This window comes from Phaeodactylum tricornutum, chromosome 4 (genome assembly GCF_000150955.2).
Source record: "Phaeodactylum tricornutum CCAP 1055/1 chromosome 4, whole genome shotgun sequence".
NCBI lineage: Eukaryota > Bacillariophyta > Bacillariophyceae > Surirellales > Neidiaceae > Phaeodactylum > Phaeodactylum tricornutum.
Window position 1 is genome coordinate 159,457 of NC_011672.1, and position 16,007 is coordinate 175,463.

The window sequence follows — 16,007 nt, forward strand, 5'->3', positions numbered from 1 at the left end:
CAGCGAGAGGTATGACAGGAAGTCACAATTTTCGAAAAAATCTCACTAGCTCACCCATCCATCCATTGGAGTTGGCCGATCCATCCCACCGGGTCATCTTCCGTCACCAAGGTCTGCTAGCTTTTATTCGGATCAGTCAGGTTGTGGGCGTCACTCTAAGAAATAACTCTAAGTAGATCAAAAACATCGTAAAGGCTGTCACACTGGTTCGTTTTGTAGAATTATCCGATTGTTGCTTCCATGGCGTAACCTGTTGGTTTCCACAAGGAGATGCTTCACATTCAGTACTTTGCTTCGAGTTCTGATGGAGCAAAGAGCATTTTCTGCACGTCATCTTTAGCAATGACAACCAATCGGGGTGCGCAGTCGTTGACACCGTATGACACAATAAGCTTGCTGTCATCATCTGCTTTTTCCACCATGCCACTAACAAAGTGAATGCGGGGGCAGTTTTGTGTGTTACCAATCCACAAATTTTCCTGATTCAGATTCGCGTAGGGATTTCCTCCCGCTTCGTCGGGAGCGGAGCGTCCAAAACAGAAATTTCCGGTCCGAGCCACCACCCGGTACGGAGCCTTGGCTTCCATGGCATAGAACGCCGAAAAGTACGAGTTGAACGGCACGTTCGCGTCCGGGAGACCTCGCTGTTTGTATCGGCTTTTGCTGTGCGAAATACCCAAAAGTAGAGGCGAGCCGTGGGGATCCGGATTTTCCATTGCTACACAACACGCACTGCCTCGCTGGAAGGTGAGTGCGGGTGCGTACACCCCGTGTTTCACGTAGTGCAGTTCGTCCATCGTGGCAAAGGAGGGTAACGGGAGGGCGGCGACGTTCGTCTGCACGTAGTGCGGCAATGTCTTGTTGCGAAAGGGAGCGCTGCAGTCCACGGCCGCGTCCAGCATCTCTTTGTCCCCCATGGACATGAGTTCAATCATGGTACGATTGTCGGAGTCGACAAAGTACACCAGATTTTTCCCCAATCGGCGGGCTTCGTCATCGCGGCTACAAAATATACGATTCCGCACGTAAAGAGTCATATTTGATTCGCCCATCATTGCTGGTACTCGGAGGATTTCCTCTCCGCTGCCATTTGGGGGGACGACATAAATTTGCACCAAGTTCGAGTACGAACCGATGAAAATTTGATCGTGCAAAATAAAAAGACGAGGATCTTCAAAATGCGGCATCGTCACGCGCACATCCAACATTGTTTCTTGCACGATATTGAGATTGGAGTCCAAAAAAGCGAGACCCAAGTATTGGCGAGGTTTCTTTTTGGGCAAGATCTTGGATGCCATAACCTCTAAAGTCTCTGGTTCCACAATACACGCGTGCATGTTACTTATCCGGTAGGCCGCCAGATAAACCGGCTGCTTGGATGCTGAGCTCCCGGAGACTTCAATCGAGGGACGTTGCGATTCCGGAAGTTTGACGATTGATGGATTGAATTCAAAAAGAAACACTCTTTTGCCGTCTTCCATTTCCGAAAAGTACTCGGATAGATTTTGCAGCCGGTCCGCTGGTACTCGATTTGTTTCAGGAATAGACTTTAAAAAGTGAGTTTGAGCATACTCAATTTGGGGAGCAACATCGTCAGGGCGCCAGTATCGTTTCTCGTGTTCTAGACAAGAGCTCGGATCGCAGCGCCCACACATTTCATTTGCCCGTGCAAGCTCCCTTCCGGCCTCTATCATACTGTAGCTTTTCTTTGCCCGCTGACTCGCAAGTATTTTTCCGCAGGGCCGTTGGCGGGTGCCGGAGTCAGCAAGGTAACAACCTGTACATACGCTGTGCTTTACGAACGATGGTGTTGATGAATTCCTTTGTACAGTAGGAGCCCTGGGTATCTCTACGCGACTCCCAGCAATTTCGGTGGATATTGTTTTAGTCCAAGGGTAGGGCGTCGAGCTAGACTTGTCAATCCGAGGTGGCATTTCGGCTCTACTTTGAGAGCTCCCATTGCCGACTTTGGGAAAGACAGAACTGGGCGCTCGCGGAATAAAACCCAAAATAACATGATCATTATCAAGGATTTCGCCGGTGCCCATCAGAGCACATGTCGAGGCGAAAACAAAAGTGATGGAAAGCAGCACGACGATGGTGGCAAACAGGAGAATCCGGATGGTCGAACGTCGACTAAGAAGTCCAACTTGTAACGTGCCTTTTTCAACCGCCATGACTGAACCTGTCAATCAAGCCTTACAGCGAGCGTTTTTTACTTCAAGACTTTTGGTTTGCGTTGAGAGAATCGATGATTTCGGCATTTTCCTGAAAATGTGTTTGACTGTGAGGCGGAAAGTTCACCCACAGTCAGAAATAAACGCCCTCCAGTCTTTTATCTTGTTGTGTTTTGTTAGTCACTGCTTATAGAAGCCGTTCCAGAATGACCTGAGAAAAAGCTTACTCGGCGCGAACCCTACCTCTAATATATCTGTTGTCTCCGAAATTTTGAAAGAAAAGTTTACAGTTAAAGTTTCCAATTTAAGTTTTGGATGCAAAGTACGGTGGATACCAGGAGAAATGCATGATATATCCTTGACCTCGTCCTTCACAAAAAATCGTTCATAGCCAGCATCATGACGAGCCGTCTTGTGAGCCGTAACGGAAGCGTCTCTTCCTCCTCGCACAATCGAGCTTCCTCTAGCCTTTGCTGCAATCGCTGTCGCAAGAGCTTGACAACAACGGTCTTCGTATGCACTTGTGACTGTGTTTTCTGTGAAGGTACGCTTGTCCATGCCTCCTTTTTGTCGGTCGTCGAGTTTTTCTGTTGTTTGGCGTCCCCGTCAATTGTGTTCTTCCGCGGAGAGTGAACCAAGTCCACATGCAGCGACTTTTCTAACACGTTGCGTTCCGTTCCGTTCCTTCTTTTAGAATGCACATATGATCACTTCAATAGTAGCTCCAGCTGCCCCAACTGTCGCAAGACCTTGGGAGCTGACGACTTTATGGAGCTTTGCGTGGCGGATCCATCGTCCGCAACACAAGAAACTACAAAGAATACCTTTCAAAACATCCTTACCAAGTTTTCCGGTGGGTCCAAGAACCTTAGTCATCAAGAAATGTGCTCTCGCTTGCTCAAGAACCTCGACAATGATCGTCGAGCGGTGCGCTTCCTCTTGAAGCAGTTCGTGTTTGACTGCACGAATCAAGAATCCAAAACGGGTAGCATGGGTCGTGCCTTTGAACAGCTGAAGCAGGAATTTACCCAGCTCAAGCAGCAGTCTAGTAGTCAGCGGATTCAGTATGAACAGACGGTTGCCGACTTACAGCATAGGGTCCAAGCTCTCACAGGCACCGTGCAAGAGCAGCAAAAGAAACTGGAAGGAAAAGAAAACCAGATCGCACAATTTCGTCAACTTTACGCTACCGACGGTATGTCACGATTGCCGTCATCTTCTCATTCAACGGGGAGTGGTAAGCGCGGTCGGAGTTCGGAGCATGCTCTCTCAAGTAGTCAAGGGCTTCGAAACACAGAGCAGCAGCCTCTTATGCACAATTTTGCTATGCAAAAGCAAGCGCGCGAACGTGTCAAAGAACAAGAGCGGCGCACACGTGCTCCTCCTTTTGCAAGCACAGCTGCTCCTGAATCCCTTATTACTCCTATTCAGCTTCCGCACCGTCCCTACTCATCTATGTCGGCCTTGGGACCGCCGTCGACTCCTCGAATCCGCGATCTCTCGAGTTCTTCTGGATACGTTTTTACCAGTAGTCGCGGAGGTAGCGGTAATGGACACCACGACGCCAGCCAACGTCACCGATCCTCGATGTCGCCATCGAACGCCTTCGTCTATAACAAGAGCGGTGCTAGTAGTCAGTACCGACCTAGAAGTGGCAGTCAGCAAGAGTACTCTCGCCATGGAACCGGTGGTGTCTTCCCTATACGTCGATGAAGGTGTCCCGTTGACTCACTGTGGGACGCTTCAGCAGGAAGTCGGGGGGTTTGGTAGTCTAGCTACGGTGCCCTTTCTGGATTCCGTCTAAGCATGATGTATTACATTTTAACGCAAACGTTTACAAATTACATGACTGTAGTAGTCCATACCTTCGTTTGGGAAAGGTCGAGATCTAACTACAGCTTCTATTCCATCCCCTCAAAGTCCCCCAACATATTTGTTTCGGCCAACTCCAGAGCCAACAAACTTTCCGAAATATCGGACATGACGCTACCAGCTTCCACCGATGGCAATGATTCCATTCCTGCGTTGGACGCCACGCTCATACTCGCAATCGATACACCACTCGAAGATACTCGTGGCTGGTGTAGTTGGTGGGGGTGGTAGGTTCCCGAAGTTCCCATGCGATTGGTCGATTTACTGCTCGTAGTGTCTTTGCTAGAACTACCGGTCGAGGCCCCGCCACCACCCACGCGTCCTTCCGACGTAGGCAATAGCGATTCGAAGTGCTGCTGAACCTGATCTTGTTGCAAAGCGGCCGAATAGGCCGCTAAACTCATACCCGAAACGTGGGAAGCACTATCCCGAATGCCACCACCCGTCAATGAGTTTTCCGCCCAACTCATGCTGTCCGAAGCGAGCAGGTCCGACGCCGAATGCAGCGGCTGATTGAGCGAATTTCCCAAACCAGTCGAATCGCGAAATTTCGAAACATCCGTACCGGTGCTGGCCGCACGCTGCGCGGCCCACTGCTGCCGCATGGCCAGCAGTTGCGACGTCCGCAAGGCTTCGTGTGACGCGTGAGTGTTGCCGGTCCCGTGTCCCGTAGCGGTACCGGACGATAAGGCGCTAATTGGGTCGGTCAAGGCAGAAATGCCCGACATGCCGGATATATTCGTGGGTCCCGAAAGTCCCGAGATCATGCTGCTGCCACCGGAGTCGGCGGGATGGAAAGTACGCCCAAAGGCAACGTCCGAGTCTTGGACAATAGCGGCAGTTGCAGCCGAAGAAGCGGCCGTCTTGGGCATCATTCCACGCAAACCTAGATTCAATCGATTTTGCGAGTTAGGACCACTGGTGACCAGCGCCGGTGGTGGCATGATCTGTCGAGGATATTGCGAGGCGGCGGAATCAAGTGCCTGAACAGCAATTGGTCGATGGGGATCATTCCTCGTGCTGTTCCCGTTCGAGAGTGTTTGTTGTGGCCGAGGCGGGCTCACCCCGGCCCTGGCACCTCCTCGAACCGGCACGGTACTACCGGGACTGTGAGTCGTGGCCGTCCTGGTATTTTCGGCCTGGGCTATGCCCACGGCAGTATGGCCGGTACCGTTAGTCGTTGAGACGGTGACGGGAGCCTTTTCCTCAGTTTCCTCCAGAACTTCTCGTACTTCGGGAGCGTCTTCCCGCAAGGCTTGTCCCACTTTCTTGATGGCCTTGGCGTCCCCGATATCGTACCACGTTCCGTCCGCGTCCTCTTTCAGAAAGCGGCCTCCCGGATCCATGCATCGAATGGAGTGCACGACGTCGGCGGCAATGTGCGCCTTTTCCAATTTTTTGGTATTCTTGTGCAGGTACTCGACCTTGCGGGCTAGTACGAGTTCACGAAACTGTACGTTCCCGGCATGCGCATTGATCCGTCCCCCACGGCCGCACAAGACATCGTTGCGATTGGGTTCGTAGACTGGACCAATACCCCGGGGTGGGATTTGTATTTCCGGCCGTGGTTGCGCGGTCGATGGTTTGTTGGTTTTGAGCAAATTGGAAAGCAAGGTCCCCGCCGTTTGCCGGCGCTGGCGTTTGGAATTCTGCTTCGGACATCGTTGGAGCAGGAGGTCGTCGTGGAGAATCACGGGTGTACGGAGTGCATCGTACGGAGAATGGTCCGTGTGGAAAGGTGTTGGTTGTAGTTGGGATTGTAGTAATTGCATTTGTAATTGGGATTGTAGTTGCGACGCGTGGAGTCGGTGTTGTTGATGGGCGTAGAGTTGTGCGTAATAATCGTCCGAAAGCGATTGGTAATTGCGTTTGTGGACGGTTGGATTCCGAGCGGACAGATCGGGAGGATTGTTGGGATTCATGTTGACAAGCATTGTGTGGCAAGATTTATAAGAGCAACAATGAAACGAAGAAGAAATTGTAATTGAAAATATGTGAGAAGAGAACAATGCCGATTTGTTTCAATGACGTTAGGGGGCCAATGGAGTACAGGTTGGACTACTTCCGGTTCGTCCCGAACCGATTCTTCGAAGGTGTGGAAGGAATTGTGGTTCTGAATTGATCGATCGTGTGTGACCTTGATCGTGTCAAAACATCAATCACAAGATACCTTACACAACGTACCATGGGAAAGTGTTTTTTCCGTTCTTCCCCCAAAAGAAAAAAAAGTGTCGGGAGGAACGTTTTCCTTTGGTGCGGGGTGTGAGATGGGGGAAGGTATCTCGACTTGTGAAATACGGAGGCAGTGTAGGGGGATGTCTCGAACGATTCCGCCGGATGATTTTGTGTAGGCAGTTTTGCGTAGGGAGTGTTTTTGCGCGTAGACACCTTTGCACACACACACACACACACCCTACTACTACCGGACGGTACGTCGACTCTGGCTATTGGCGTGGAAGAGGCAGACAGGCAGTCAGTCCTACCGGTTTTCGGGAAAACGTGCCGCGTATAGGTAGGTTGGTAGTATTCGCTGATGGCAGACAACTCTCTCTAGCTCTACTAGTAGTAGTAGACTCTACTACTGTTAATGCAAGGTGGGGGTGGGAACCCTCTTATCTGTCAGTAAAACATACCCGTTCCAAGCCAGGGTCAAGACATTCTTAGTGGCGTTGCCGTATCGTCTCGCACGACCGAGGAACGGTCAGGCCAGTCCCGAGATTGAAATTCCGAACGTGTGACACATCTGCGACAAATATGTTTGACAGAGAATCGCCAAGAACGGTGTGTCGGGTTTTTTTTACCAATCCCGTAGCTTACATTATACGGGTTTGGCGAACGATCGGTCGATTTACTGGTAGAATGAGTCTTGTCAAAACGCACGCCACGAGACACAACGCACGGTATTCCGGAGAATTTCGTTCAGAGTCCACGTCCCTTTGGACAAACCCCAATTAAGTTCCTCAACCCTACCAGAATTCGAGTCGCACTGTATCGCAACACGACTTCGACGCGTACCGCGGTTTCCATGGTACGGCTTCTTTCCCCCTCTCTCTCTCTCTCAATACATCCCTCCGGTGCGCACAGTCCGCTGAACGCTGGGGAACCTCACGACAGTACCGTACACACACACTCACACATACATACACGAGTCGTTACACGAGCGTCGTGTCGATTTCTGTACGAACCCAAAAAGATTTCTCCTGCTCGAGTCATCATCGCGTGTGTTCTCTCACGATCGCCTCTTGGTGTGCGTTTGCGTTCGTGTCTTTTTCGTGTGTGTTCCCCACTGGAACTACGTACAGTAACGCCTCGTCGTTTGCTATTATTCACAGTCCGTTTGGTGTTTTGTTCATTTTCATTACAGTAGTGGTACCTACTTTACCTAGTGTGAGAGTGGAGGATGATGATGTCCAAGCCGGAACCGCAAGCCGCGGCAAAAAAGAAATCGGCAGGCGATGCCGTTGCGGATTTGGAACGCCGCCTCGCCCAATTGGACGTTACGGAAGCTCCACCCGTTAGTACCAGTACTGCTAGTGTCACGAGTACGTTGGATGATCCTCCGGCCTTTGCGGCACCGCCGTCGGTGGACGAAGCCGTTCCCGTCAAGGGGGGCAAGAATGCTCTTTTGGTACGTACATCCAACAACGATAGTTCGTATCCACGAAACAGCCTCTGATGGGAAGCGACCGGACTTGTTGGACGCTGCGTCCAACAGTGATCGGTTTCACTGTCACTATCTGTTGGCATTCGTATGCTTTCCATGCTTTTACTTACTCGTTCGTTCACACGCTCGCTCTCTTTGTACTCAACAACAATACTTCTACTACTGCTGCTCCTGTTATTGTTACTACGACAACAGGCTCGCATCATGGCGGCACAAGAACGCGCAAAACAGGCTCAATCCACGGTGAAAGCGCCGCCGCCTCCTCCCCCAGAGGATTTGCTCGACCTCTCGGACGACGTTCCGGCTCCCCCACCGTCCTTTCAATCGTACGAACAAACCGCCGTTGCCGCACCGACGCGGTCACCGCCAGCCCCGTCTTACAATTGGGATCCCCACGCACCAACCCCCACCACCACTAGTACGACTTCCGCTCCACCCACGTGGATTCCCGACACCTCCGCGCCTTCGGCTCCAGCCTTGGAAGATCTGTTGGCCTTGGAACCCGCTACGCATTCGACAAACGTGGGGACGGACGATCACAATGCCTACTTTCTCGATATGCAACCCGTCGCCCCACCGTCCCAAGGTCACGCCGCGGAACCTTCGGTGGAAGAAGTCTTGGCGGCGCTCGAAGGTCTCACGGAAGAAGAAAAACAAGCCCTCCTGGCCGAACAGGCCAAGATCATGGCGTCGATTGAGCATTCCCAAACATCCGCGGCGGCTGCCAAGGCTGACGCCTTTGAGAGTCGCAGTTTTTCCACGGCCGTTCAGAGCGTACACCGTCGCCCGCAACAACAACAACAACAACAACAGCCAACAAACGCCGCTCACCGCTCGGTTACCATTGACGGGCAGAGCGTTGCACTGCACGGACAGGAACAGACCCGGGCCGCTATTCAGGACGGCACCGCCGTACTCGTACAGTGTCTTTCTTGCCAAAACATGATGCAAGTGACCAAGGCTGCTGCACTCATGTTCTGTCCCGTCTGTCAGGTAGTCTCGCCCGTAGAGCACCTGGATGGTATGGACGCCGCCCAAGCCGCACAGCTGCAGGCCGACATGGAATTGGCCGAGCAATTGCAAAAGGAGGAATACAAGGAAGCCGCGGCGGATCGACAAGAGCGGACTTCGCGACCAACGTCCACGCCGGACAAGAAAAAGGATCAATCCTGGGGTGAGTGGTTGGGTTTGAGTGCCACGGCCGGTACCACCAGCTCCACGTCTTCACCGGAACGTCCCATGTCGTTCGCGCAAAAACCAACCGAACGGGGTGCCATTGGAGTCGCGCGTCCCCCCGGTGCCGTCGCCGAAACCGGGACGGCCCAGTACGGATCCCGCTCGTACGATGATGACGTTTGGGCGTCGCCGGGTGGCGGCGGTGCCCGGGTAGCGGAAACGAAACCCTTGTTCAACTGCGTCGCCGATTCGGTCTACTCGGCTGCGTCGACCTTCACCACGGCCATGCACGCCACCACGCTGTCCGAAGACGACGAAGGCAACGTCCACGGCGTTGACTCGTCGTCGCTCTTGGCCATGCCCGGTGTTTCGCGGGAATCGAATTACAAACAGATGGATGGAAACTAACTGAAAAACGAAATATAACTCTTTTTTACATTAGGTTTTTCCACACGGTCGTGTCACTGTGGCCCGATCGATTCCACAGTCGGCACGAAGGATTCGTGCGGTGCGAGATAGCGCCACTGCCCAACCGGCAAGTTTCCCAGTACAATCTCTCCAATGCGTACCCGTTTCAAGCCATCCACTTCCAAACCCACCGCCCGACACATGCGTCGAATGTGTCGATGTTTCCCTTCGTGTAGGACAAAGCGGAGTTGATCGGTGTTGACTCGTTCCACCGACACGGCGTGCAATAGTTCGCCCGCGTCGCGGATGCCGTCGCGCAGTCGCTCCAGGACGGCCGCGGTGGATTGGTTCCGATCAAAGAAAGGCGAGGGTCGGACACGGACCAGGTATTCCTTGTCGACGCGCACGTCTGGTCCAATGAGTGTCTTGGCGACGCGTCCGGATTGCGTCAATACGAGGAGTCCGGTGCTGTTAATGTCGAGACGTCCCGCCGTGGCCCAACCCAATTGCGTTCGCGGATGAAAGAGTCGGCGGGAGGATGCTTGTTCCTGCTCACGGCGGTGTGCGTTTTGGTATTGTCGATCGGCCGTCAGTAATTGCACGGCGACGGGGATGGAGTCGGTTTCGGGTTGGGACGAGACGTAACCGACAGGCTTGTGTACGAGGATCGTCTTTTGTTGGGCCTGCACGGTGACGGCTTGTGGTAAGAGTTCTACCGTGTCCGTAGGAGCTACTCGGGCGTCCCTGGATACTACACCGTTGACCTTGACGAGTCCCTGTTCGATGAAACGGTTGGCCTCCCGACGACTGCACCAACCCTGGTGCGCGAGTAGCTTATTCAAACGAATGCTCACGCCGAGTTTGTTCATAGTAGAGGTGACGATGGGTACGGTACGATCGAAGAGATTGGTGTCTTTGTTGGTCGGTGCAACGTTCTAGTGGACCTTATATAGTCACAGTCAATCACTACCAGTCCAACTCTTTCGACTATGGATGAATGGACTCATTGGTAGTTTGTCCAGCACCATTCATGGTGAGTCTGGAGGACGATTTGTCGGTTGGGGTTGGATGGTGGGTGAGGAGGAGGGTTGCGCTTGGCGGGTGACAGACACGAGACATGTGGGTGTGACACACTCCGACGTTGGAGGGCTGTCCGTCGTACGGGACCGACCCAATCATGGGACCGAAAGGTTGTAGGATTGGGAGTCGGATGCGAATTGTGGCCGTGGACGCGCACAAGGGCGTCGCCGCTCGCGCGTGAACGCGAACGATTTTCTGAATTCACGAGAGCGCGTAGTAGTATTCGTCTACGGACTACTATAGTGTTTGGTGACACACTCTCCCTTGTCTTGTTTGGTGTGTTCGTATGTTTCCACAAAGTTACATACATACTAACATCATACCGGTATGTTTATAGGCCGACGCGGTCCACACTGTTCGAATCGGTTGGGACGAGTCTTGTTGGAATTCCTTCGTCTCCCCCTTTTTTTCCAAACACACCAACCAAATGTGTGGGAGTCGCGGGACCTCCTCCGCGAGTAAAATTTCCGGGGACATTGGAGCGACTCCGTACACGACTGATGAGTGTACTGCCACTCCCTCCCCCTCTCGCCAAGAGGATCATCCCGTATCCGGGGGGTGGATGGTTGGCGACGAACGTTGAATCATGCCAAACCGAAACGGTTTCCCTCAAAAGTCCAGACACGGGAGCGAGTGTGAGTGGGCGGTACGTTGTGTCGGACCGCTTACGGGAGAACCAAAACACCATGCGCCGGAAAACACGCGGGCGGAACCGAAAGGCGTTATCCTTCCTTCCACGCTACAGAGCCCACACGCTTCGTCTGTTTTCCATGCCCCCCAATTTAGTCAATACCGAGAACAACAACAACATCACCACGAGGATCGTGGATTAGTATACGCAACACCTTAAGGGTTGCAGTATGAATCTTACACTGGACTACGAAGAGGTTCCCTTTGATGAAGAGCCGGTTGCGCAGGTACGGTTGTTCAAAGCTTCCACGTCTTTTGTCGGCCAGAAGGCTCCCGCCAAGAGGACCGCGTCGCAAGTGCCACTGTGTTGTACCGTACCCCAGGAGGTCACCGTGGGGAATTCGCTTGTGAGCAACACAAGCGTTCGCCAAAAAAACGTACGGACCAAGACTCGCAATAAGACACTCGATGTAAAGGAACGGGACGAATTCTCCACCCACTGGGCCTACTCTCCCTATCCATGTCCACCACCGGTGTACAATTCCTCGCCCCACGGTATACTTCCGCTCCCACCAATGTTTCCGACACAATCCCTGGTGAACGACGCCACTACCTTTAGGATGCCCCACATAGAATCCGTTGGCCCACCACAACTCAAAATCTACAAGTGCCGTCTTCCGTCCGCGTTGATACCCTTGTTACAGCGTTTAATTGCACATTCCGAGGCCTTTTGTCGAACGCAGCCTCACGGGTGGCGGACCCATCTCTACACCCTCACCAAGCAAGATGTGGCTCTCTCAGCCGTCCCCGGGGGTTTAGACCTCGCAGCTCCCGTTACCGCCTGCATTCTCGAGCACATACGGGTTTTGTATCACGTGCCGGCAATCCGTATGGATCGCAACCAACCGCACGTCCTCAAATACGTCTCCGGCGGTGATGCCGCTTGCCGGGGGGTCGGACTCCACTACGATCGATGCGATGTGACGGCCAACCTTTTGTTAGCGCACGCCTTTCGAGGAGGGGGTACCTTTTTCCCCGCCGCGTTGACAACGGTTCATTTGCAACCCGGGGAATTCCTGCTGCACCCGGGATCACTGATACATCAGGGGCTGGACGTGACGGCCGGTACACGCTATCTAATGGTCATGTTTTGTCACGTGGGCAAGGCACCGCCGCAGAGCAATCGCAAGCCAAAAGCTGTCCAAACGTGAGGCACAACTGCTACAGGACGGGAGCACTACTATGACAAGTACAGGTCGGATCGATCCACGCATTGCCTACTCTCGCGGTTGTTTTCGCGGAATGTGTATCTAAGTCTTGAAAGGACAACGAATATCGCCGCAACACTTAGGACTGGTAAATCATAGCTCCTGCATAACAATGCAGCCCATACTTTTTGTGCTCTCGTTGTCCATCTCCATACACCCTAAAGAGGCATAGCATTGGCTCCCAGAATAATGCGAGAAATGTCGTCAGAATAGATACAGTAATAAAAATACAGCTCTATTACAGCAAACACTCCTGACATTGGCATGTTTTAAGTATGCAATTGATACCACCATTCCGAGTAGGTACTAGGTTTTTAGTGAGAGATGCCTTCGTATTTACATTCATCCTTTACAGTTAACCCCTGTTGCAAAGTGCTTTGAGGTCTCTTCATTTCCGCAGGCAATGCCATCGAACCGTAAGAGATGGTACAAGGTTCAACCAAATCTCAAAACGAAGTAAAATGAACGTCGCTGTACGACAATGTCTTTCTTTGCGAGGAAGATACTGGCGGATGGATGGATAACGATTCCATGCGACACCCAACGTATGAAGTAATCCTTTTGTCAATCGGCTAACAGTCAGTAGAATCAGGGAATGGATCAGGTCGCCTTGCACACTGGTTGGTTTCGGATTTCTGGGTCGCTGGATTTCTACAAGATTCGTGATAGATATCAAGGTTTCCCGTCGACACTCTCCCAGAAAATGAAACGGTATTTGATAAATGACCGATTGACATCCAAGATCACCCACCGACTATCGAATAAGTTCATGTTTACGATTTAGCAGTTACGATACAGTTTTGTCAGCGACGAGAAGGATTCGATCGAATATATTAAAACCAAGACCAAGAACAGAAAAGAACAAATTGAAGGTTCGCAAAATCCTAAAAGAAGAAATTAAGACATGAAAGTAATATTGAAAATGCTAGAAACTGTTAAAAGCTACTCCGTGCTTGTCAAAATATGGCAATAAGAACCAAAATGGCTCTAGAGTGGGGACATACCCAACAACATCTTGAAAGGGCATTCGCCTTCGGTCAGCTCGAGCAATCTTCCCCGACGAAAGCGAGCCCCAGAAATTCTTGTCTTGGTTGGTCAACGAGGATCAGAATTTGGTGCCGCAAATTCGGCTAATTGAAACTCCTACCATAAAACAGATTGGATGGCAGCTTCGCTTCCTTATTTCTTTACGTCCCAGATTCACGAAAAGCTAGAGCTTTTCCCACCATGAAATTCTCTTTATTGACACCCTGCGGTACCACTCCGTCGACGACTCAACTTGCAAGAACTTCGTCTTTAAGGAGTTCAGAGACAGAGACTACGGATGCACGCCTCCGGCAATTACGGACTCTACAAATTATTCTGCAAGACAGCTCTCGCGCATTCGGTGCTTCGGAAGCTGACATTCTTTGCAGCACCCAACTGAGTACCCTCGACATCCTGCAAGAGGCTTTAAATGCGTCAGTCGATCTGCAAGCTTTGCCCTAACAAGAACACGATACTCGGCACCTTGTCGGCGATAGCCGTACGGCGTAGCGAAGCTTAACACAACTGTAGTTCATTAATTGCAATGATGCCCATACAAACGTACAGAAACGTAGCTACTTGTGAACTGAATACGTCCTGGCATTCAACCTCGTTCAATATGCACATGCTAGGTTGGCATGCGTAGGATAATCTGTTTGACAATTACTATCAACCTCTTATTTTTCCTTGGTTATAAGCGGATTTGACGTCAAAATTGTTCCGGCTTTGCTTAAAAGGTGAAAAGCAGTACGCTTCTGATGCTCCAGTGCACACACATAGATCTTTCAAAGTACTTTGACTATCAGTCTATTGACGACGCCGCCCCGTACATCCTTTGACAATAGCCTTGTCTAGAGGATCCGAAATCTGTGATTTCCTTGTTCATTAGTGAGTCACAGGTAGCGTGGATACATTTTCTACCGACAGCAGACCACTAAGTCTCTTGCTGCACAATGGAAAAGAGTCGAAGAGATCAACCAATAACTTGGGTGACCCAAACGATAAGCATTTACGACCCCGCAGGTTATACGTTCCCCCTTGGCCAACCGGAGTCCGGTTCACGGATAGTGACCGTTTCCGTGAGCGAATCGCCGTTACTAGTATGGGCTGAGTCTCCGCCATTTGGCGCAACGGAATGTTCGCTCACTGATTCCAAGCGCACGTGGGATGTGCGTTTCCGTTGTCGCAGAGTACGAGAATGAGCCTCGTGTTGGCCCTTGCGATAGGCCGATATGTATTCGGGATCAACTTCCTCGTGCAGCATTAAACCGCCGTGATAGCTCAGGTCGAGACCCACCAACTCTTCCAACGGATCGGACCGAAACCAGCCACGGTAGTTTAACCAAACGAAAAAAGGCAGCATGTTGAACATGACCCAGAAGACAATGAAAATAAGGCCCACCAACTGGGAAGCCAGTAACCGGAAATCGGATTCGCCATCTCGTAATGAGTAAAACCATCCTGGATGATCGCTATGTCCGTAAATAACTAGTAGCCGGGAGGGGGAGGCAAACAGCCCTACTGCTACGAGACCCCACGAGCCGTTGCACAAATGTACCGGAATGGCATCCACGGCATCATCCAAACGCAAATATATAAGTCCGCGACTTCCGATGTTGTACAACAAACCGGCGACAAAGCCAATCACAACGGCAGCCCAGGGTTCGACCACACCACAGCCTCCAGTGATGGCCACGAGACCGCAGAGGCACCCATTCATGGCAAATTTCAAGTCAAAATAGGCTTCGCCAGTTCTTTTGTCCAGATACCACAAATTGAAAAAGAGAGCAACGATGCCAGCCGTCCCGCCCGACAAGGTCGTATTCACCGCAGCCAGAGCTGCAATATTGTCTGAACTAGGCACGTCCAGCAGCAGAGCAGCGCCAATATTGAATCCGTACCAGCCAAACCATAAGATAAGGGTTCCAAGCATTTGCAGAGCAAAGGAGTGTCCAGGAAATATTCGCGGCCTTATCAATCTTTGGCCATCTTGGTCGTGAAAGCGTCCACGGCGGGGACCCAGAATTATTGTCGCGAAGAGCGCTGTCACACCTCCCGTAACGTGAACGACCCCAGAACCGGCAAAATCTACCATTCCAACCCCCCACAAAGGTTCTACCGCATGAGCCGATAGGAAGCCGTGGACGTTCCATACAGCGTGAGCGACAATGGGGTACACCCATCCCGTTAACAAAGCGGAATATCCCAGGTAGGCGGCCATTTGACACCGTTCAGCCAGTGTTCCAGCAACAATGGTTGCGGACGCGGCGGAAAATGCGTATTGAAACAGCCAAAAGGAATAATCGTCCACATTCACCAAGAAAAAGTTCGATGTGCCAATGAATGTTGTTTGGTTGTTGCCGGTGTCGGTGTCGGTGTCGGTGGGAAAGTCCGTACCGCCAAAGGCAAAGGCGTAGCCTACAGTAAAGAACGCAATGGCGGCACCACAAGCATCCAAAAGATTCTTGAGCATGGTGTTTTGAACATTCTTGGCCCTAACGGCTCCAGCGCACAGCATGGCAAAGCCGGCTTGCATGAAAAAAACCAAGGCAGCCGCAAACACGACAACGATAGACCGCGTGAAGCCTTTAGAACTAGGCTCATCGAGACCGTCTGGCACTGCTCGCGACAAACTAAAGGAAACGCATTCTAGTAGCTCCTTTGTCGTTGCGTCTTCGCCAACTTGGGCAAGGCAGGTCCCGAACA

General features: G+C 51.7%; 7 protein-coding genes across 7 annotated transcripts; 3 read left to right on the forward strand and 4 right to left on the reverse strand.

Annotated features, from left to right (window-relative positions):
• Positions 1–281: 281 nt before the first annotated feature.
• On the reverse strand, positions 282–2,177 carry PHATRDRAFT_33704 (predicted protein; the record flags this gene model as incomplete). Its single annotated transcript, XM_002178405.1, has 1 exon — positions 282–2,177. The coding sequence occupies one exon, from the start codon at positions 2,175–2,177 to the stop codon at positions 282–284; it is 1,896 nt and encodes a 631-aa protein (XP_002178441.1).
• A 399-nt stretch (positions 2,178–2,576) lies between these two features.
• PHATRDRAFT_33705 (predicted protein) lies at positions 2,577–3,890 on the forward strand (the record flags this gene model as incomplete). Its single annotated transcript, XM_002178140.1, has 2 exons — positions 2,577–2,721; positions 2,872–3,890. The coding sequence occupies 2 exons, from the start codon at positions 2,577–2,579 to the stop codon at positions 3,888–3,890; spliced, it is 1,164 nt and encodes a 387-aa protein (XP_002178176.1).
• Positions 3,891–3,993: 103 nt separating this feature from the next.
• Positions 3,994–6,379, reverse strand: PHATRDRAFT_44301 (predicted protein). Its single transcript, XM_002178406.1, has 2 exons — positions 6,234–6,379; positions 3,994–5,698 (listed from the first exon to the last, which is right to left on the reverse strand). The coding sequence occupies exons 1-2, from the start codon at positions 6,234–6,236 to the stop codon at positions 4,079–4,081; spliced, it is 1,623 nt and encodes a 540-aa protein (XP_002178442.1). The 5' UTR covers positions 6,237–6,379; the 3' UTR covers positions 3,994–4,078.
• An 850-nt stretch (positions 6,380–7,229) lies between these two features.
• Positions 7,230–9,321, forward strand: PHATRDRAFT_44302 (predicted protein). The gene is made up of 2 exons (XM_002178141.1): positions 7,230–7,677; positions 7,909–9,321. Exons 1-2 carry the CDS (start codon positions 7,450–7,452, stop codon positions 9,295–9,297), a joined length of 1,617 nt encoding a protein of 538 aa, XP_002178177.1. The 5' UTR covers positions 7,230–7,449; the 3' UTR covers positions 9,298–9,321.
• Positions 9,322–9,350: 29 nt separating this feature from the next.
• On the reverse strand, positions 9,351–10,166 carry PHATRDRAFT_10768 (predicted protein; the record flags this gene model as incomplete). The annotated part of the gene is made up of 2 exons (XM_002178407.1): positions 9,351–9,848; positions 9,906–10,166. The coding sequence occupies 2 exons, from the start codon at positions 10,164–10,166 to the stop codon at positions 9,351–9,353; spliced, it is 759 nt and encodes a 252-aa protein (XP_002178443.1).
• Positions 10,167–10,474: 308 nt separating this feature from the next.
• Positions 10,475–12,218, forward strand: PHATRDRAFT_44303 (predicted protein; the record flags this gene model as incomplete). The annotated part of the gene is made up of 3 exons (XM_002178142.1): positions 10,475–10,554; positions 10,715–11,023; positions 11,237–12,218. 3 exons carry the CDS (start codon positions 10,475–10,477, stop codon positions 12,216–12,218), a joined length of 1,371 nt encoding a protein of 456 aa, XP_002178178.1.
• Positions 12,219–14,565: 2,347 nt separating this feature from the next.
• PHATRDRAFT_10881 (predicted protein) lies at positions 14,566–15,867 on the reverse strand (the record flags this gene model as incomplete). Its single annotated transcript, XM_002178408.1, has 1 exon — positions 14,566–15,867. A coding segment is annotated over one exon (1,302 nt), but the record flags the coding sequence as incomplete, so codon positions are not given.
• Between the last annotated feature and the right edge of the window lie 140 nt (positions 15,868–16,007).

Bases quoted from the DNA above. Each gene is read 5' to 3' on its own strand.
- PHATRDRAFT_44302 (XM_002178141.1), top strand. From the start codon at position 7,450: ATGATGATGTCCAAGCCGGAACCGCAAGCCGCGGCAAAAAAGAAATCG. The intron at 7,678-7,908 runs GTACGTACATCC...CTACGACAACAG, and splicing joins GGGGCAAGAATGCTCTTTTG to GCTCGCATCATGGCGGCACA.